The sequence below is a fragment of the Acipenser ruthenus genome, chromosome 10, assembly GCF_902713425.1.
Source record: "Acipenser ruthenus chromosome 10, fAciRut3.2 maternal haplotype, whole genome shotgun sequence".
NCBI classification, from domain to species: Eukaryota; Metazoa; Chordata; class Actinopteri; order Acipenseriformes; family Acipenseridae; genus Acipenser; species Acipenser ruthenus.
Genome location: NC_081198.1, coordinates 40,602,193 through 40,624,469, shown reverse-complemented (window position 1 = coordinate 40,624,469; position 22,277 = coordinate 40,602,193). Strand labels below are relative to the sequence as shown.

The window sequence follows — 22,277 nt, the reverse complement described above, 5'->3', positions numbered from 1 at the left end:
TTTTATAATATATACACGTCGTCTAGCCATTACTAGACAAATATCATTAATAGACACAAATGTTCGTTATATATATAAAATCTTTTGTATTTCTGTGTTCGAACTTTAACCCCTCAGAGTTGGCCCGGAGTGCCTCCGCCTCCCAGTTTTTTTGTAACGCAGTGTGGACGGGTCCAAAACTACTAGAAACAGTTTTTAACGAAGTAGATATCTGTACAGGTAACATAAAGCAAATGTTGGTATTCACACGTTGGAACACGAATAAAGGTGGATGCGCTTTGGTGAGACGGAACTGTGAGCGGTGGGCTTGCTTTTGTATTGGTATCAGTTCTTATTTACATATGCAGAATTTGCGATTAGCATTGCAAAGCTTAATCAACTAGTCCGTGTCCCATCTCTTATTACTTTGTTATATTAATTGTGGAGCAGTGTATTATATATATAAAAACACAATTATTCCTGTATTCCTGAAAATCACGCAACTCCTCTAAAAATGACCTAAATGAGCATATCCTAAAGCTCTTTCTCCTCTATTTAAATTAAGAATGGCAGCTGCACACCTCCCACCTTGCTCTTGTGAGACCTTTGTGGCTCTCTCAACAGTAACAGTAACAGTAGAACAGATTATTTTTGGAAAGAATTCAGACAGGCCATGTGATGAAGTTCAATAGGTGGTTTACTTTCCATCAGCAAGCCATGAACCAGGAGCCAAGTTTGAGGTACCTTTTGGTGAACCTTTTGTTTTAGATAAACTTTTCATTATATAAAGACATGCTACTCTATATTTGATGAGCTGAGCAACCAGGTACATAACCAATTAATGACTTGGAAGATGAAATATAGATATAGGTATAGAGATATTTGTCATCTTCCAAGTAAACGCTTGAGATCTGATGATTTTTGAATTCCTCTAGTATATAGTCCAATATTTTTTTTTTTCATTGTTCTATGTGCATCATTTTAGTGCACCTATATAAAGATTGAGCAGGTGTCACGCACTCATGCTGTTGTACTGAGTCGACCTGCCTGGCTCTGGAGTGCAGAAATGGGGGCCATCGAGCACGGATTCTGCATAGGCTGTGTGGGGAAGGGAAGAGGCAAGTGACTCTGAGGCACAACTTGGCATGGATCTTGTCAGGTTGGTAAAAGCAGGGGTGAAATTCTCAACAAAATAGTGCAGGTACTCGTATGCGTAGCCGGTACACAATACATTTATGAATACAAAATAAGCCTTAACAAATAACTGATAAAATATAACCAATTCATCATAAACAAATAAGCTGAAAATACTGAAAGCTTTGTACCCTTCTGCATGTAGTGATTATGCTGAGTTTAATGGTGGCCAGTAGTAGCTAAGAGACAGAGAAGCAGTATTAGGAAACAGAATGCAACAGCATTAACTGTGCTGAATGAAAGCACATTTGAGAAACGTTGCACTAGTTTGAATGAACGGAATGCAAGCGTGTTGGATGAAAAGCAGATGATATAAGTCCCGGTACTGAGTACCGGCATTAAAATAAGACCCAATATGGAGTACCTGTGAGTACCGGCAGAATTTCATCCCTGGGTAAAAGTATGAAACAGTGGATATGTTAATCAGGTGCTTAACTATGAGATGTCAAAAGCACTTGGCATCTCAATCTCATGTTAAATGTGAAGTGTTTTTTATTTAAATCCTTTCTCAATTTGTAGACTTGGTCTTGAAAGAGCTGACAGTGCTGAGAAGGCACTAGAAGTCATCGCAGAGCTTCTTGAAAGACATGGACAAGGAGGAAACTGCATGGAAGACGAAGCCATATTTACCACAACAGCTTTTTAATTGATCAGAAAGAGGCCTGGATTCTGGAGACATCTGGGAAATACTGGGCAGCAGAAAAAAGGCAGGTAACAAGATCACGAAAAGGCTAGTCAAGAGAATTAGGCTGTCTTACCACACTGTCAATGTGCTTAGTGAATTTTTAACCCTTTCAGTCCTGAATTAATTTTGTCAAGCTTAAAAATTGTAAAATTAAGTGTTAAAATTCAAAAAGGAACTCTTTTATTGAGCATGCATGAGAACAAGGCAAAAAAATAACTTAAATCCACTTTTTCATTTCAATGTATAAAAAACAACTACCAGTTCTTCTGTTTGAGTCAGCCCTTGCATCACATCTCATGACACCTAGTTTTAAAACACATTTCTGTAATGCATTTTACTTTTATTTTGTTTTTTTTAGATGGGTTTCACATTTCACACCAGTACTCCATAACAACTAAAATCGACCGAGAACACCCAGCTACGAGGGACTATGCTAAGAGCAAAGGCTGGTGAGATTGTAAGAGAGAGTTCAACTTTGCTGTTATCTGTTCATACTTGAATACAGCAAGAATCGATGCATCTGGCAGCAGATACTGTAGAGGTCGCAAACTTTTAAAGACAAATAACAGTAATAAAAATACTTAGATGAAACATGCTTTTTTTTTAAAGTTGCAATAGCTTAGTTGAGTGGGAGTCAACATGCTGCTGTTGTCTTCTGCTTTTTGCTTTTTTTTTTTACTTTTGACCTGCGTGACACATTTGTTGGGTTGAATATTATTTAGTTTTATGGAGAAATTATGAATATCAACCAGGCTCTTTGAGATGTGTGCATTGTTTGTTTTAACAGGAAATATAACCGTTGAAACTATGATGGACATTCTCAGAGACAAAGAAAGCGGCATAAATATGGAAGGTGGATTTCTGACAACTGGAAGCTTGGCCTCTGTTCTGCCCAAGGATCCCCAGCTGCCGTGTGTTCATTACTTCACAGGAACACCTGATCCTGCAAGGTGACGTTAAATGTTGTCTTAAATCTGATCTTTAATTAGAGGCTTGCTGACAATTCATTTGACTTTTCCTTCAGCCTCTAAAACCATCTGTGTGTGATACATGAATATGTTAATATTGCATTCAATTATGTCATTGTTATTACATTCTTAAATAATATATTCCTACAACATGCACTAAACATCACAACTATGTCTGTTTAATGCACAGCAATTCATATTTTCATTTAGCATAGAATAAGGCTTGGTGGTCCAGTGGTTAAAGAAAGGGGTTCAATCCCAGCTCAGCTGACTCGCTGTGTGTGACCCTGAGCAACTCGCTTAACCTCCTTGTACGCTGTCCTTTGGTTGAGACGTAAAGCTGAGGTCATATTCTAAGTGACTCTGCAGTAGCAGTTGTGATGTAAAGTTGTCTTTGGTTAAAAACATCTATTAAATGACTTCATATTAATAATAGATAAATGTCAAAATGAACATGTCAAATTGAGCTTAACATTTGCTAACATCGTACATTTGATATTATAGGTCTGTTTTCAAACCATTCATCTTTGTGCCAAACATTCAGCAGCTGAAGAAAACATGCTCCCCTGCCTATGGACCAGAAGATCCAGTCAAGAAAATACCACGCTTTCAGTCAAAGCCAGATCGCAAGCATGAATTGTACAAGAAACATGAAGTGGCAGCTGCAATTATAGAGTCAACTAAAGTAACTACATAGCATGTGCTGGCTTGGGGTGTGCAGTAATAGAAAGCATGGGGTTTGGTTGAAACAGTTAATAGGAAGAAAAAAAAAAACAGTGTATTGTTATATGAAGACCCAATTAATGTTATTGATTCCCATATTTCTGTGAAAAGAATCAGTGTACCAGTATTATAAAAATGTTATATTGGTTTTGAACAGATGCTACTGATTTAAAAGTTAGAACAATGGTAAAACCTACCTCCTGTAATCTGTTTCTCTAGGAAAGAGGTGAGAATATGCTGAAGAAGATCACAACATTGGAGAAAGAGAAAATTTCAGAAATGGAGGAGATTGCACATAGCAGTTTGAGAGATTCTACATTAGCAGTCAATCTTTTTGTTGAAGCCATAGAGGAAGAATTGAAAGCTTATAGTTAAATTGATGAAGCACTTTTAATAGAACAGTTTAAAAAAAATACTGATATACAGTAGTCATTTCAAAGAAACTACTCAGCTAAGTTATTTTTTGCTACCATTAGAGGTGGTTTATTTTGTTTTATGATTGCCTTTGGTTGACAGTACAGGTATTTGCACTATAAAATAATGGGTGGACTAAATAAATGTTTTAGCCACAAATTCAAAATGGCATTTTGTCACCAAGTGTCAAATGGGTTTATATATGAAAGCTTATTTCTAGTTAATAATTCCACCAAACTTACAAGCTTTGAATATTCACTCTGTGTTGTCTAAGGTTAATGCTGGAATTCTACATTTAAAAATATTCAGTGATTTTGTGCAACCTCGTTCTTCTAAGATTCTTTATTTCAATATTAAGTTTTACAGTTATTTTTCTGACGGTACATTTTGCACTTATTCATTTCAAAATAAATTAGTAGTATTCATTTTTTTCTTTAAAAATGCATATGAATAACAATAGAAGAATTCACTGCAGAACCCTTTTTTATTTTTTAAATAAAATAATTAAGAATTGAAACAACATGCAGGGTACAGGTATCTGGATTTTAGCAGATACCAGATGGTTACTTATAAGCACAATTAAACAAACATTCTGATATTTTTGACATAGGTGTTATTTGAATATTGGAAAAATAATAAAAATACAACAGCATAATGTGGTTCTGTCAATCACTCAGTTTGTGAAAAGTATACAGATTTCACCTTTTAACTAAAGAGATACTTATTAATCTGGAAGCAGGTCATACATCGAAGTGACTTGCTGCCAGTATGATCTCACAAGTTTTGTCTCTTACTCTTCTATTTATTTATTTATTTTTAAAAACAGCAGTTCATCTGCATGTGTGCAAGAGATGCATTGGTTTTTTGGTTTTTTTTAAATAATTTTTAAATATTAAAATATTATCCCTTTACTGAATTATACAAACATAAAAGTACACATTTATGGTTTGTTTAAAATGTTTTCAGCCCTACTGCCTACCAGCTAATACAGAAGATTTCAACACTATAACTGCTCATTTATAATAATAAATAATAATAATAATAATAATAATAATAATAATAATAATAATCTTTATTTTATATAGTGCCTTTAAAACATCTCAAAGCGCTTTACAAACAAACAAAACAGAAAATAAAGTCATAAAAACACTTTTCTATAAAAAGTAGCTTTAAGCTATATTTAATAGCATTAAGAGTGGCAGAATCCCTGATCTCTTTAGGAATGATGTTCCAAAGTTTAGGGGCACAACAGCGTGTTTTGTGACATCCAATTCTTAATATGCCTGTTGCCACAAATGCAAATTCTGACTGCAGGGGGCTATTTTTGTAGCTTATCTTCAAGGCAGAACCATTGTCAATAAATAGCATGCAGTAGCAAATATGGCTCTCTGTAAAGTGTGACAATGTCCACAAGTATTATTTAAAACTGAACTGTTAAAGACCCATAGAGGACAAGCTTGGAATTCAGCGTAAATCTTGCATGAGTATGACTATGTAAAGTTTGTTCACATTCCCTCTATTCTGGTAAAGACACCGATGTCTTATTAAGACACTGCACAAGCACTAAACATCTAAATGTAGCACATGCTTCAGCAAGTGATTCCTAATCAGTTCAATGTGGTATATTAATAGTTGCATCACATCATGCAACCTGACAAAAGTGTACAACTATTTAACATATTGGCAACATCTGCAAATGAGTTATAATTAAAATCTATAAATACTTAATATTTGAAACATTCAGATGAAGATCCCTATAGATGCAGGTACTGTTCTACAGTAAATTTTATTATCTTACTGTAGGTCCAGTAACAGCAGATATTCACCAAATGGCCTACAGCATGGACAAAATGTCTCTTAAAACCAAATTAATGGCCAAACAATGTGAAAAGTGCACATACCACAGTTATTTTTAGTTATTAAGAATTAATTTGTGTTCTTTGTGAATTCACATGGGAAGTATTAGTTTAAGCTGGCAAATTCAACCATACTGGGAATAATGTAACAGAATATGCAAGTGTTTTTTTTCTTTTCAAAAGAAAACTTTTTTCTTTCAAATTATGAAAAATGATGACTTTTGGCATTGCTATACTATTGTACAGTGCCTCTTTATATGAACGCTGCCCTGTAGTAATGTAACCCATTTAGTTTAAAAAGTAAACCCAATTCTCAAGTTCAGTGGTTCTGCATGGTTTACAACTAGTTCATTAACAAAAAGTTAAGCCTATGGACTGCGTTTTTATTTATCTTGGCTCTGATATTTTGCTTCAGAAAGATGGATTAACAGAAGTTAGGCAACATAACGGAGGTTAGTCTCTATGCTGATCCAAATATGGGTCTCTTTCTAAAAGAAAAAATGCAATGATTGTTTTGAGCAGAGACCCCGTGCTCTCACAGTGCTACAGTACTGCGATCACACTCGACTCCTGCTTTATGAAGCGATAGTACAAGCTCTCATCACGAAATTCATATTCTCCAGTAAGGTGCTGCAGAACACCGCCTAGCAACAGCTTCTCCCCATACTCCACAGCCTCTCCACGATCATGCGCCAGACCCACACGGATCAGCCAGTCCACCAGATCACAGCCACAGAATATGCCAGCAGCAGTCTTTATGCCACACCTGTGTATCAAAGGAATGATTCACCCACTTGACCTGTTAAACTGTCACGAGCACTGTTAGGCAGGAGAGAGAGAGAGAGCCAGGAAGAATAAAGAGGTAGGGAGGACAGTCAAAAAAGCAAGAAGAGTTGCTGAGTGAAGCATAAGATTAAGCAGGCTTCAAAAACAGTAATTTTCTTTCACTTCATGGATTCAGAATGTTTCACCTTACAGTTGTATTTAGTAACAGGTCATCACACAATGCGATGGAATTCAAAAAGGAAAGGAGTTCCAAAACTTAAGTTTCCTCTTTGAAATGTAATAGGCATACAAAGCTCAACACTCTGCAAGTAAATTTACATGGAAGTGGAATATATATTCCAGAAATATTATATCTATCTCAAGAAATAACCCTAGTACTTAAGATCATTTGTTAAAATACTTAATTTTAAAAAGCTACATTTTAAAAATAAAGATTAATTAAACTCTAAATATGTAAACTCTAAAGAAGTAAGGAATACAGATTACCCTGTAACAGTGGCAGAAACATTCTCTGAAGTGGAAAGACAATTAGAGGGTTTGTCCAGCTTTGCACATACAGAACACAAAGCAAAACAACACAAGACAAAACAAAACATCAATACAACAACAAGCAGCACTTTGCATGTTAATGTCTGAGCAGGATTCTGCATTTGTAGAGCTTACTGTACCAATGAATTACTTTGAATTGTTATCCTTTTGTGGAGAAAACATAACCATGCAGTAAAAACAGATAACATATTTTTGGTTTAAAATGGAATGCATAATTACAAACTAGTACCCGTTTATCATTAGTTTTTACAGTCTTAAGTGAAAGTAAAGAATAAGAATTTTTTTTTTTCATTCCACTAAAGTCTGATGACTGATTACAGAGGATTAGTGATGTACCTTCTCTCCTGCACAATATCCTTGACACACTGATCTTTGTGGTAGCTGACAAACTGTCTGCAGGTCATTATAATCTCCTCAGGCACTGCAGACTCAGGCTCTTCTACTTTGTCTTTGCCTCTCCACAGGTGTGCAAGTCTTGCAACCAAAAAAATAATTAAAATAAAAATGCACACAAACTTAATTAATAATGTACACATTTACCATTTTGTGAATTTTGTAAAAATTGTTCTAGGTATTTTTAAAATACATTTTACTGTTACATAAATGACATTTTAAACATATCGTTGGTCTTCCTGCCTGTCATGGTAAAATTTTTAACCGTAACTTCAAAATGCTCAAAAAAGCCAAAATGTTTGTCTACTTGACTTTGTTTCTTTCGGTAAATGGTTCCAATAAGGACTAGATAAGTGTGGCGAGTGATGCATCATAATGTCTATCTGCCTATATATCTGCTGCATCTGGTGATGCATTGTTACAGAAATGGCTGACGCCTGCTGATAAGATGTGGTAGGTAATAAGGAACTGGAACTACTTGTTCAAACGAATCGGATTCTTTTGCAGTTAAGTAGGGAACTCACACTGGTATGTCATGATGAAGGAAATACATTAATAATTATAATAATAATAATAATTGCATTGCAGTCATTTCTTACCTCTTTTTGAATGGCACGATGATCAAATGTTTATCCAGCCCAAAAATACCAAAGGAAATAAAGCCCTGGATAAAGAGAATACAGATGCATATTTTTGAAGGAGTTTGATACAAATGTAAAACACAGAGGCAATGGTTAAGCAGTGCAGAGCTAGATAATGATAAAAGATAATGATATGCTTACTACCTGAGCATAATTAAATATGACACAGAAGAACTGAAGCTCCACATAAAGTAGTCCTGGTTCTTGATTAAAGAGCCACCACAGGCAGCTAGATAGGTTCTGAAACACAAAGATCATTCAGCAAAATGGCCTGTATAAGGCAAAGCACAACTACAGTGATCAAGTTTAAGAAAAAATATTCCATCACCAAATACATAAATGCAAACTTGCTGGCAATATAATACAGAACAATATTACAATATTATACAATAACCGTACACTGTTTTCTATGGAGGTCAGTCGTTCCGTTATTGCTCAGTGGTGTTAAATACAAGGTATACAAGGGGTGCACGATCTACAAGGGTGTAACCCAAGATATGTGTTCTACATGAGGTGCACACTCTGCACACTGTGCAAAGTTAAATCACAGGGTGCATGTTAAAACTGCAGTAACAACTATCTTTAAACAGCACCAACTCACAGCGAACAGGCCCACAATTAGAAGGAGGCAGAGCAGCACGTGCCTGGCCAGCTGTCTGTCGGTGGTGTGCAGCAGCTGCTCTTCCTGTGACAGCATGCAGATCTGAGACTCACAGTGACTGACACACTCAGCTGCTTAAACCAAGTAGAGAAAACACAGGTTATTCACAAGTTACGTTTACATTTTATTGCCCTGTTCTGTGTGACTGAGTGAAATGTTATTTTTATGTATACCGTGTATAGGCCAGGATTTTAGGCTAAATCCCTGCATTTTGTCTAGTTCCCCTCAGGAAGGCTAAATTGGATTGTCATTTGAGCCAGGACACATGTATAAAGGAGGAGCTGGGAGACAGCTTCATACTGGTACTCAAAGAGAGTAGTTGTCTGTGCTCTCTGTCTCATCAAGACATCTTTAATGTGGCTGTTTTGTTGCTACTCTTGACCCATCTTTAAAAGTCCAGAATGCTTGTTTGTTTATTATTTGTAAAATAAAAGTGTGCCACCCAGCGCTAAACCATAATTGAGTCCAGAGTTCAGCTATTCCGGTCTGCTGCTTGCCTATCCCCTATCCAAACAGTAGAGTGGTCTGAGATTATTATATTCACGTCTGTGTTACCTGTTTGTACAGCTGGAGTCTCATTTGTATGGGCATCAACAATCATGTGGGGCATGGGCTGTGCAGAGCAGCTCACCTCTCTGTTTACACTCTCACAGGCACAGCAATCTGGCACAGAAAACACTGGGATTAGTTTACATCTTCTTTTCACTTCACAGAATTCTGTTAAAATACGAGGGATTCTTTAAACAAGACATTTATAATCTCAGCAAAACTTACATTTCAAACCTAGTCTCCAGGTAGTATACAGATCAATGTTTAGCAAACCTTAGTCAGCAGCAATAATAGGGCTCACACAGAAGGTAGAAAGGGGTGCAAATGTATCCCAAAAATGTACTTGAAGGATTACTCCCGTTTCATGTGGTTGTTATCAGAATAAAGGTAATCGATTAACGTTTAAAATCACATGTAAGGATACGTCAAGACCTTCAAAAAGAGATATGTTAATTTTAAACCCTCTGGGGTGCATTTGCACCCTTTGTCGCTGACGAAGGGTTAAAGATCACTACGATGCCAGTTATCAATTCATTGCTGTTCCTCTAATGTCCAGCCAAGGTTTATTGAGCCTATATGCAAAAGCAGAATTAAGAATGTACCTCTGTTACTAATCACTTCTGCATCTGGTGACAGCAGATCGGACAGGGTCTGGGTTTCCTGGTTGTTCTGAGGCCTCAGGTCCTCGGACGTGCCCGAGAACGATGTCGGATCCAATAGCTGGTAGTTTGCATCTCGCCTACTGCGACCGAGACCCATGAGTGATACACCAGCCACCAATATACTGCATGAAAGGACCACTGAAGTGCTGATAATCTATTATAAAAACTCAAAAAAGTCAAGACTGTGTACTTCAGATATAATGTGTCATACAGAGATTTCTTTTAAATGACAGGAACATACAGTTTTTCACACACAGTAATCACATTTTAAATTTTTGATTTACATTAGGACTTTGGTTGAGATAATTTCATAGTCTAAATAGGTCAACAGTCTAAGCTTAAATTGTTATAGCCGGCTTAAACTGGACCTCTGAAATATATACAGTACAATATAGTAAAAAGCATGACGTTGAAAATAAAAGTGTGATCAACCACAAACATTTTTCTTTAAATCCTTTTAGTTGCCAATCAACTGTAGGGAAAGCATAATGTAGTCGCAGATTAGGTAAACGTACATACTGGCAGCATCTATGTTGCAAAATAAATAATAAATGTCCTTAGTGCGCCCCTTCTGCAATATTTTACTGCTACTACTGTGAAAAGTATTTATATAAAAGATTAACACTTATACTGTTGGGATTGATTAAGAGAACACTCAACAGCAGACATTGTTAAGCTGACAGAATTTTTACAACTTAGTAAACAAGACCTTTAAAAATCACATGAACACTGCTTTGAGTCTCTTACCTGATCTTTTCCATAAAAGAAAGCTGAATCAATGGGGTCAACCATCTTCTGTCCAGCCATCAAAAGGATTCCCACAACAAATACTGGAATTCTGTTTACATGAAGAGGCCAAGCAAATGAATATAACAGTTCAAGTTGTGTCTTAAAAATAATCAGTGGGGTCAAGTATACTTCACTTACCCCCATCCTGCAATTATGAAAATGTCAGCTCGAAGCTTTGGTTCATCATCCTTTTTCAACAGCAGTAAACAAAGTGCTATAAGGCCTATAAAAGAGGAATAATTCCATGTAATATTGAAATTCTTATCTTAAATATTTTCTAAAGGCATTTTAAAAGCAAACACTGTTTCTTATTGTAAATGGACAATCAGTCCCAAAGGTAACATTTACTGACGACTTAACAAAAATAACATGCCACATGTCCGTGAGTGAAGAAATAGTAAAAAATTGTGATGCAAGAACTGAACGCTTACTGGAAGCTAGACAAATACAATTCAAAGTCCAATGTGAAATTGGAAAAGAAATCATACATGAAAGCATGCTTTTGTGAAGGACTGTGGGCATTCTCACAATATCATCTAGAGCAGCAGTTTTCAACACCTGTCCTGGGGACCCTCTGTGTCTGCTGGTTTTCATTCCAACTGAGCTCTCAGTTACTTAACTAGATCCTTAACTGAACTAATAATTTGCTTAATTAGACCTTTTATAATTGTTCTCAGCTCCTAAAAAGTTGCAAAGTTCAAGTTACTTATAAAATGCTACAGCCAACTTAAAACCTGCAACTTTTTAAGAGTTAAAAACAAGTAAAAAGATCTAATTAAGCAAACTACCAGTTCAATTAAGGGTCTAGTTAAGTAACTGAGAGCTCAGGACACAGGTTGAAAACCACTGCTAGTTATTATTATTATTATTATTTGTTTATTTAGCAGACACCTTTATCCAAGGCGACTTACAGAGACTAGGGTGTGTGAACTATGCAGAGTCACTTACAACTACGTCTCACCCGAAAGACGGAGCACAAGGAGGTTAAGTAACTTACTCAGAGTCACATAATGAGTCAGTGGCTGAGGTGGGATTTGAACCAGGGACCTCCTGGTTACAAGCCTGTTTCTTTAACCACTGGACCACACAGCCGCTAGTGCAACGATTCTTAACCAGGGGAGTGGGTTATGTCAAACTTTCTAATAATACAGTATTTGTTGCAATACCACAAATTATAGTAATTAAGGTGGGGCATGACTAAATAAAAAAAGGTTGAGAACCCCTGATCTAGAGCGTGCTTACAGGCCCATAAAAGTGCCTTAACAGACCAATATAAAACTGCCTTTGATAGCCCAATCAGAAGTTAGTACTGTGAAAACATGCTAATCTGCTTTTAGAATAGTATACATCATAATGTCTATGCAATTTTAACCAAATTCACTCAAGCAATTTCCAAGATATATCCTTCAATCAGGTGTCAGTTATATGAAACAGAGTAGAATATTGTGCCCGAGAGTCAAAATGTATTTTATCTGGTCGCTGGAGACATTCATACAACATTTTTAACAAGCGTCAATATAGCCTGTTAACCTAAGACTGATGTAGTGTTTGCTTAAATATTGTTACATTTAAATAAACAACATGTAAATTTGGTTACGATTTATAAAAATGAACGCAACATACCTGTCCACAAGTAAGTACTATAAAGTGAGCTGTAGAGTATAATGAAAGTCAGAACCTGAGCAATAAGGTTGTTTTGTTTTATGATAAAGTTCCACAAAATCATTCCCAGACAGGTAAGAAACTGGAAAAAAAAATAGAAAAAATAAGATATCTATGTTTATGTACCCAGGATTTGTGAAGAGTATTTAGAAACAGGAGATGCACTGTAATACAAGTCCTGGTCCCTACCAGTTTCCAGGTCAGACATTAGAATGGGTTAAGAAAATACTGTATGGCATGATACTTAACACACACAAAAAACATCATACTGACCTGTGCTAGAAACAGGTTTATAGTAAACAAATGCGGAAGCCTCTTAAATTTCTTGCTCAGAAACATGACGGTCACAGACCAAATCTGCAGGAAGAAGAGTCTTTTGTTACCGAAGTATGGCATTACAAATTGAATTCTAAATTCTAGATAAAGTGTTCCATAGACAACCAGGTATCAGTTTTGTGAAACAAATAGGTCATTGTGACCTACATTAGTTACATTTGTATATTGATCTGGATTATTCAAATTCCAGCATTGTAAAATCAGGTGGTTGGTGTCTAGGAGCTCAATTCTGAATCATCGTTTTCGGAATCTGCAGGGTTCAGTGCCCGATTCAATAACAGTTCAATACCGAGGATGAAATACATTTAAACCTGCAAGAGGTTTTGAATTGGTATCCGGCAGCAACAAGAAGGATGGGTTACTGCTGACCAACCTGGACCATACAAAACTAGACTGACACCCTCAAGAGCTAAAGAATACCAATATATTTGCAGGAGAGCAACATTACACAGTAAAACCCAAAACAGTGAAGCCCTGAAAAGGATGAGTGTGTTCATTTTGGAAAATTTCATTTCCACTTTGGGCTCAAGTCACAGGAGATAAGAAAAGTAATCTCAAAATGTACATCTTTTGTGTAATCCAACAGTATCAGAATTCAACAATATTCTATTCTTATGAGACTGCCAATCATGTCATCTAATGTTTAGAAGCATATTGCAAAGAAGTCACATTGCAAAACACCTACAAATTAGATAAGTTAATTTTCCCTTGGGAACTGCACTAGCTAGTTGCAGTTCGGAAGTAAAATACAGTTCAAAACAAGTCTGCTGAAAATACTTACCAAAGCAACTAAACTGATGATGCTTATGTCAAAACTGACATTCTGGAGAGCAGATACTAATGGCTTTGGATCCAACCATGGAATAGTCAATAACCAAGCTGAGGCATACATAATTGGAGCAGAAACAAATGTGCCTATTACCATTCCTGAGGTAACCTAAAATACAAGTATGCAGATTAGTCAAAAATAAATGGTGTCTTTTCATATTGGATTCTAATGCATGTAAAGTCTTGGTTTAATATTTGCAATAATTTCTACTGTATAATGTTTATATATATATATATATATATATATATATATATATATATATATATATATATATATAGAGAGAGAGAGAGAGAGAGAGAGAGAGAGAGAGAGAGAGAGAGAGAGAGAGAGAGAGAGAGAGAGAGAGAGAGAGAGAGAGAGAGAGAGAGAGAGAGAGAGAGAGAGAGAGATATATATAGATATATATATGTAACATGCTGTGAAATTTCTGCATAAGTTGATAAATTAGATAAGGTCATATTATCTTACTATTAGTACTGTTAAGAAGCACTTACGACTTCCAATTCCATATTGTACTGGCTTGCATATATTGCTACACTGGGTGCAGTGGGGAAGACTCCATAGAGAAATGCATAATTAGAAAGGCTAGTGTGGTTCACTAAACTGCTGTTCCCGTCCAGCAATTCAACCATTTCTCTGCAGATTAGTGGCATCACCAGCCTGTGAAGAAAGACACATACACAGTTTAAGACATTTAAGACAAGCACTGGTTTCAGTTAGGTGAAAACAATAATAAAAGTTATTAATCGAAAAACAGTTTTGATTACTTGAAATAAGCTTAAAAAAACTGAAGTGAAAGTCTGGTATTCCCAGCAAGCTTTCATTTGTTAATTTGATTGCTGTAATACAGTAGTTAAAAAAAAAGAAGCTATCCAGAAATATAGTAAAATGGACAAAAAGCCTTCTGTGTTAACCAACAGCTTCACAGGTTGTTCAAAAATGTTTTGGTACTTTAAATTAAATGTGTTGCTATTAAACTTAATCTAAGTGTAACCAATCTATATCTAACATTTATATAACTGGCTATTGTCTCTGTGAAGACAGAAACATGGTCCCGTACAAAATAGATTATTTTAGACTGTTCAGCCATATAGACCAGTATTCTGTTGCCGACTGTTAACACAATAATACTTAAAACCAGTGTACTTACAACTTAGCTGTGATGAGGAGAATAAGTGCCACAAATGTGGATTTTGTGAGTTTCCTGAGTTGTCCAACCATTGTAAGGCCAAGGTAGAACAAGGCAGATCCACCAAAGGAGTTAGCCAGACCATCCAGGAACTGCTCCATAACCGCTGGGATCTTCTGGCCAAGGATGAAGTGAGAGGCAATGCCAATGATGACCATGAAAACAATGGGGTTTTTGAGAACTTGAAGTAACACCACTCCAACTATTTTCACTTTGTTATGCTGGGGGGTTTTGTTTACTTTCCACTTCTGGATCTCGCAGAACACAAACCCAATTGGGTTTAGGATCATGAGCGACACTGGAGCCACCAGGTAAATGTACTGAAGGTAATCTGGATATGTGTTTTTATACAGAGCTTCAACTGAAAAACAAATGAAAAGTTAATTAGATATTTTATGAGGAACACAGAAACTGCATTAACTGACTGTACCAACTAGTATTCTACATGTGTACACATTTTGAAACAACAATCGTTCTGTTTTTGTTTTTTTGTGTCACAAGTGATTTACAGCATTAGGAGTTTACTGTGGAATACTGTACCTTCTTACATTACGTTTACTGCCACCAAACTTCTGTGTGTTAAATCAGAGAATTGTAGGATACAGCTGTGAGTTCCAAAGAGTCCATTTGTATTGGCCGGTACCTTAAAATCAGGTTTTTAGTATTTCAATACAATACGGGACTATGTAAAGCTTCATATTTAAACCTTAATAAAAGGTTTAATGCTGTCATTCTATTCTTCATCGTGGGCCCTTCTTAGCCAATTACGGTGTATTACTCTGACAAAGTCACAAGCTGAAACGTTGGTTTACTTGACTTGGCAGTATATTTGATCAACCTATAACCCACTGGGATAAGCAAGAGCTGGATTGTTACAGTGTTTACAATAGACGGGAATCCACCTACAGTATATTGTATGGATAAACCACTTATTTTTAGGGGTAAACCTGGGATAACAACATATAGGTGGTTGATGCGTTGATAGTCAGCCCTTTAGTTTTACATTATCTGCAATGTAAACAAAGGTAATACTATGGAATTGTGTTGTAACCAGTTAAATGCATTTCAGCAGCAGAACAGATTTTATACCAGTTCATGTTTTTTCAGCTGTGTTTACACAAACAATGCCAGCATTTACTACATACAAAATACCAAGTAAAACTGCCATGTGACACCAGTGATTCATCTCAGACTAAAATTTTTACCACTGCATGATTTTCACATTGATACGTGGTTTATCCATGATTTAGATTCTGGTATAGTAAGCAAACTTGTTAAATTTGCCACTGTTGCAGCAGCAAAGGTCATTCAAAACTATCTAGACAGTATTCAGAACTGGGCAGACACATGGCAAATTACATTTAATAGAGAAAAGTGTAAGGTACTGCACGCAGGCAATAAAAATGTGCATTATAAATATCATATGGGAGATACTGAAATTAAAGAAGGAATCTATGAAAAAGACCTAGGAGTTTATGTTGACTCAGAAATGTCTTCATCTAGACAATGTGGGGAAGCTACAAAAAAAGCCAACAAGATACTCAGATATATTGTGAAAAGTGTTGAATTTAAATCAAGGGAATTATTGTTAAAACTTTACAATGCATTAGTAAGACCTCACCTAGAATATTGTGTTCAGTTCTGGTCACCTTGTTACAAAAAGGATATTGCTGCTCTAGAAAGAGTGCAAAGAAGAGCGACCAGAATTATCCGGGGTTTAAAAGGCATGTCGTATGCAGACAGGCTAAAAGTAGTGACTCTATTCAGTCTTGAACAAAGAAGACTACGCGGTGATCGGATTCAAGCATTCAAAATTCTAAGTTATTGACAATGTCGACCCAGGGGACTTTTTCGAACTGAAAAAAGAAACAAGGACCAGGGGTCACAAATGGAGAATAGATAAAGGAGCATTCAGAACAGAAAATAGGAGACACTTTTTTTACACAGAGAATTGTGAAGGTCTGGAACCAACTCCCCAGTAATGTTGTTGAAGCTGACACCCTGGGATCTTTCAAGAAGCTGCTTGATAAGATTCTGGGATCAATAAGCTACTAACAACCAAACGAGCAAGATGGGCCGAATGGCCTCCTCTCGTTTGTAAACTTTCTTATGTTCTTATGTGTCAAACTCACCTTTATAACACATATCCCATGGTGGCTCTAAACCACTGTTACGGACCGACCAACTCCTGTACTGAAAATATAATCAGTGTTTAAGACACATTAAATATCTTAAAAAACTACAGTTTATTAGTCTGTACTTTGGAACGCATTAACAAAATATGAGATGGGACATAAATAGGCAAATTGTGTAATCACAGCATTTATTGTTTTATGTATGTAACAAAAAGGGAACTTACTTACCAATAGGGTATCCCAAAGCAAAGTCATTGCTTTGGGTAGCAAAAATGGAGTAGAGTCCTGCTTTGCTGAACCTGCTCTCAGGGCTTGCCACCAACAGTGTCAAAACACAGACAATAATGAACACAGCAACTTTGGCAATGAGAATACTCCAAAGGAAAGACCAGACGACATGGGCAAAGTCAAGTAGCACCATGTTCTTGAACAGCAAAGCTGGGAGTGCAAATTTTGAGACAAAGTTACCCAGACCTTTGGCCTGCGAGGATGTTATGATATTCGCTCTCCCAGCAATGTATCCACAAAGGATAATCCCAAAGCATTCCAAGAGAGCCGGGAAGAGATTGTCAATGGACATGGATGGATTTGGGTTCATTGTGGCATTATTTGATAGGTTCAGTCCGTATCTGAAAGGATAAGAATCGGGCATGGTTACGGTCGTCAAGGAGTTCTTCGTGCCAGTCTTCCTCTCCTGATGGCATCAGTTAAAGATGATCATTAAAGTCCTAAAACAAAATAATAACCATTAAAAAAACAACATTTAAAAAGGACATTACCTAGGTATAGCAGTTGATTTACATTTGCTGTACAGACCTATCAAGTTTAAGCAAGCTTTAGGCATTATAAAGGATGCCTTTGAAAGCTCACTGTCTGCTTTGTGAGAACATCCCATTTTAACACTGCCTGAAGCCATGAAACTAATCCTCTTTGAGAAAAGTTATTATTTATTGCGAATATATTGTTACAATCATTATGATACATGAAATACCAAGTTAAGCCCTCATTCTTTATTGTTTTTAACCATCATTCAAACAAATCAGAGTGTAGTCTTTCAGTTGCTATGAAGATAACCTAGTTAGTAATCATTTTTGGAAAAAAAGAAAGGTTCTGGAAGTTTCCTTAGGGTTTCTAGAAACCATGCTTGCATCCATCTATATCTGTTCAAAGTATAAAAGGAACAGACATGACATTACTAGTTTATTCTCAAACTAGTAAGAGGTAAAATGGTTTTGGCAATTACATGATTTTGTTGAGTTTAAAAACAGCATGTTTCAATTATAGCGCTGTCACATTACTGGTACATTATTTCAAAATCAAATTGTGTCTGGAAAAGCCAATACAGATCTTTTATTTGTAATTCCAGTTTGTTAAAAGGAAAGAAAAATGCTCTACTATCATTATTTCTTTATCTCTTATTTCCAAACCTCAAGTTTCACTTCATATAACTGAATAAACTCCTGTCATATACAAACTCAGGGTTTTCAAAATAAAGGCTGGTTCACATTGGGCAAACAATTAACACGATCGCTACAAACATACTGTTTGCCCAGTGTAAACCACCCTTAAGCCTGCAACCAGAGTGATCCACCGCCTAATACTATATTTGTACCGGCTACTTTTATTAAATATTAAGATTATTTGGGGCATTATCATTCAGTAAATTTTTTGTTGTATTATTGTACTGTAAGGCGACTTAAAGTACATAATAGCTATACACATGCACCAAAAGAATTATGAAAAAACTATATGCCTTTTGTTGTGATATCATACAAATGTGGACTGAGGTGCTTGTCAAAGATATTTGAGGTTAATGTACAGAGGTGTACGCCTTTAAGAAGAAAGTCATGATGGGATATCAGCGGAGCCATTGTCAGTTGATATACAAATGAAGAGGTGCTTTATCAACACCAGCAGAATATGGTAACCCCAGTTTCATGCAAGTTGTGATGGTAACCAAGACGTTACCATAATGAAAAAAAAAATAACGTAACGTGAGCTAACGTCAGCTGTTGCAGTGAAAACAAAGTTTATTTCTCAAACTGAACAGAAAGGTGAAAACAGAACACACAGTACTTAGGAAGTGTACTGCTGATAAAAAAATAAAAATATATTAATAATTAGGGAATTAAATGTACTGCAGCTTACTTGACTGCAGTAAAAAGAACTGCCATTCACTAAATTTAGCTCTCAGATTGTGCTAATGAAAATATCTAAAATATGCCAATGTGCTTGCTGTGGTGTATTTAATATCAAAAACAGCAGAACAAACTCACTGCAATTTAAACTTGTTTTTACTGAAAAGTAAATGGTAACATGTAATCATAAGAGCTGTTTGTGTTACATGCTGTCAGATCAGGACTTCACTGACACCGAGCATGTGAGCTGCAACATGCTGCTTCCCATATTACAACTGTAGGTGCGGTCACCAATTTCACACACATTTTCAGCCAGTCTTGTGTTGCAGGGGCCGTGATGCTTCAAAAGTCAATTTTTCTTTTTGTTGATCTTGACTTGCTGTGAGCAGTGCTGAATTAAAACTCCTTCATTGCACTAATGGAGAACTTTGTTAGACACTACAAGCAGACCACTACTAGTCTAGCATATGTTTAAACCATGCACAAACATACCGGAATGCACCATTTTAATCCCTTTTTTCAAAAATGTCCCACTGGGAGGCAAAACTCTCCCCCCCTCGGCACTACACTCCATAACAAAATCGGTGCCCCCTGCTACCTTGTAAGTGCCACGTACCTTAAAACTAATTGAAAACCTTGCAAACTGATAATCTCCAAATCACCTTACACTCTGCTCATAGTTACTGGGTAAACCACAGTATGCCCTTGTTGCTACTTGTATCTCTGGGATGTTAGACATCACATATTCAAGCCTACTAGTTCAAGAAAGAAAGAAAATAAAGGATTAGTGTCTTTTTCTTTAAATTTGTGCTAATATTTCAACAGTCTGCTAGGTTGGTACATAACAGATCATTTACAATCCGTAATTGTACTTCTGCTACTGGTATCTACTGTTAACAGAGCAAGCATTAACCACATTGATGGGTTCAATGCATTCATTATACAAAAGTTAGAAATTTGCATATGAGTCAATGTGAAGATAAGGAACAGAACATTTGATCCAGGAAAAGTATGCATGGAGTGCCAGCAATCTAAGACGGCCACTAGTTCCTTCAATCTGACATTCCTAGTCAATTTTAAATACTGTATGGTGTTCTAACAGACTGCTCTAATCTCAGAGTACAATATCAAGGACATGTGCACCCAGATTAACAAACCTACTTTTAAACAACCAATCATTAGATTTTCAGAATATAGGTGTAGTACTTTTACATTTTGTTCTACTATTTAATTAACAAACAACATACTTTTCACATCAATATATTCAATGGCATATTCACCTTTTTATACAGCATAATAATACCTTCAACAGTGTCCAAATGCAACCTAATCAAATCATTATCTTCCTAACTATTAAGCTGTCTCCATTGATCTGTGCAGATGCACAGTGGTTAATGTAAAACACTGGAAACGTGTTGAAATTCCTGTGCACAAAGCTTTCTATTTAAAAAAAAAAGGTTATCTGAGAAAACTAAGTATCATATCACTGTTAAGATATGGGTTTTTAATTACTCTTCATATGGATGCCAGGTATTAGTAGATTCAGATGTTTGGTACAGTAAGTTGTTAGCTGCAATTATGTGGTGGCCACCTAGTCTCATGAGGAAATATAATATGACTTGCCTCATCATGTACAGGCCTGCCATTTATTTTTGTTGTTGCAAAACTCACTATAATACATCATTGTTTTTATCAATGTTCTGTACAAGGCTAACAATAACGATAACAACGCAAAATAATAATAATACTTTTTTTTGTGAAAGATGACCTCTGCCCTCAACAATATTTTAATTACTATAAACAATCGATTTCTAAATCTATTTTAAAATCTTTAATATACTAGTACCCCTAACTTAATATGCTAAAAATGCACATATCAAATATAAACCTGTGGTATTCATCTCACAAAATAAGCAGCCGCCACAACTGGGCATAAAAAGGCTGCCAAGACCACTGACATATTACACAGTAACATTAAATTTTAATGTAATGCCCTGGCGAATTTTAGTATCAAATGTACTGTATAAACGTCAGTAATATATTAATGTTGAACTACAGTAATTTAACATTGATAAAAAGCAATTAGCACATATTGTAGCCTACATGTGCAGTATCCGCCTATACCAGATTACAGACACTAATAAAAGCAAACTTAAACGCTTACCGCTACGTACCCGGTCATGACACCAGTAGTCACTGAGTAAAAAAAATAAATAAATAAATAATAATAAAAAAAAAACAACACCACTAGCAAAAGACAGTACACACCGACTATAGGTGGTAGTACATATAACATTTTTTAAACTAGCCGTCGTCTGTCCAGATAAAGCCAATATTTATTTTACAAACCTTTTGTATCTGGGCATCTTAAACAGCTGAACCCATTCCTCTCACAACATTCATTCTTCAGATTGTGCAACTTTCAAATTGTACCAAAGATGTTTTTACACTAGGCCCAGCCCGACAGCTGCGACTGACAATCTACGCGTCCAATCCGCGACACTGATAACGCCATGTAGAGGGGAAAATTCACCAAATCAGAGGAAGGGTAGGTGGGGCGACGTGAATTTGAGACCGGAACAGCTTGATGTTCGCAGAAGAGCGCTCTCATATGGTTTGCACGCATGTTGTTCTGTCAAATCGCTGCATGACCATGAGATTACAACCAGCCTTACCCAACCTTTTCCACGGTATGACAGAGGCACGTTTCACTCATGCCCTGACAAGATGACCATTCGCATGTCGGAAATATGACATTATAATGGATGTTTGTACTCTGAAATGTTTTATTTAAAGCGTTTTAAAAGCTTTTGACGTATTGTTTTAATTATATATGTTTAAACAACATCCAAAACGAAGTGTGCACAAAAAATAAAATTTGTATAAAACACCTCAAGTTAAATTTCCCTATAGTTTTACCCCTAAGTGTTCCTTGAGTTTAAGGGTGTTGCAGAAAGCAGCATAACATATTGAAGTCAAATCCCTAGTTAAGGGAAAATGCATCCTTAAGTGTAATGTTTAAACTCAATACTTAAAGTGTTTTATGTAACCAGCCTAAGGGCTTTGCATCATGTCAAAACATGACTTTACAGATGAGTAAACAATTACTTTAAACCAGTACAAAAAGTAATGATAAATG

The 22,277-nt window shown here is 36.1% G+C and overlaps 1 protein-coding gene and 1 pseudogene across 5 annotated transcripts; one reads left to right on the top strand and one right to left on the bottom strand.

The window, feature by feature from the left end:
- Window positions 1-307: 307 nt before the first annotated feature.
- Window positions 308-4,618, top strand: LOC117409319 (secernin-3-like; annotated as a pseudogene).
- A 1,428-nt stretch (window positions 4,619-6,046) lies between these two features.
- On the bottom strand, window positions 6,047-21,705 carry LOC117409299 (integral membrane protein GPR155-like). 5 transcript variants are annotated; one of them, XM_059032236.1, is made up of 17 exons: window positions 21,488-21,666; window positions 21,303-21,334; window positions 17,229-17,728; window positions 14,827-15,226; window positions 14,171-14,336; window positions 13,629-13,784; window positions 12,785-12,868; window positions 12,473-12,593; window positions 10,988-11,072; window positions 10,808-10,898; window positions 10,001-10,214; window positions 9,405-9,512; window positions 8,790-8,923; window positions 8,333-8,428; window positions 8,147-8,211; window positions 7,491-7,628; window positions 6,047-6,585 (listed from the first exon to the last, which is right to left on the bottom strand). In XM_059032236.1, exons 3-17 carry the CDS (start codon window positions 17,650-17,652, stop codon window positions 6,363-6,365), a joined length of 2,505 nt encoding a protein of 834 aa, XP_058888219.1. In that variant the 5' UTR covers window positions 17,653-17,728; window positions 21,303-21,334; window positions 21,488-21,666; the 3' UTR covers window positions 6,047-6,362. The 5 variants fall into 5 exon arrangements, with proteins under 5 accessions (XP_058888219.1, XP_033871022.3, XP_058888220.1 ...); XM_034015131.3 differs by lacking the exon at window positions 21,303-21,334 and having other exon boundaries at window positions 21,488-21,663; XM_059032237.1 differs by lacking the exon at window positions 21,303-21,334 and having other exon boundaries at window positions 8,790-8,920; window positions 21,488-21,661.
- Window positions 21,706-22,277: the final 572 nt, after the last annotated feature.

What these genes read in the sequence shown, in the direction of transcription:
- LOC117409299 (XM_059032236.1), bottom strand. Translation starts at nt 17,652, where the DNA reads ATGCCCGATTCTTATCCTTTCAGATACGGACTGAACCTATCAAATAAT. An exon ending in TTCATAATTGCAGGATGGGG is followed by an intron (nt 10,899 to 10,987) that starts GTAAGTGAAGTA and finishes TCATGTAAACAG; the next exon opens with AATTCCAGTATTTGTTGTGG. An exon ending in GATATTGTGCAGGAGAGAAG is followed by an intron (nt 6,586 to 7,490) that starts GTACATCACTAA and finishes TTTGATACACAG; the next exon opens with GTGTGGCATAAAGACTGCTG.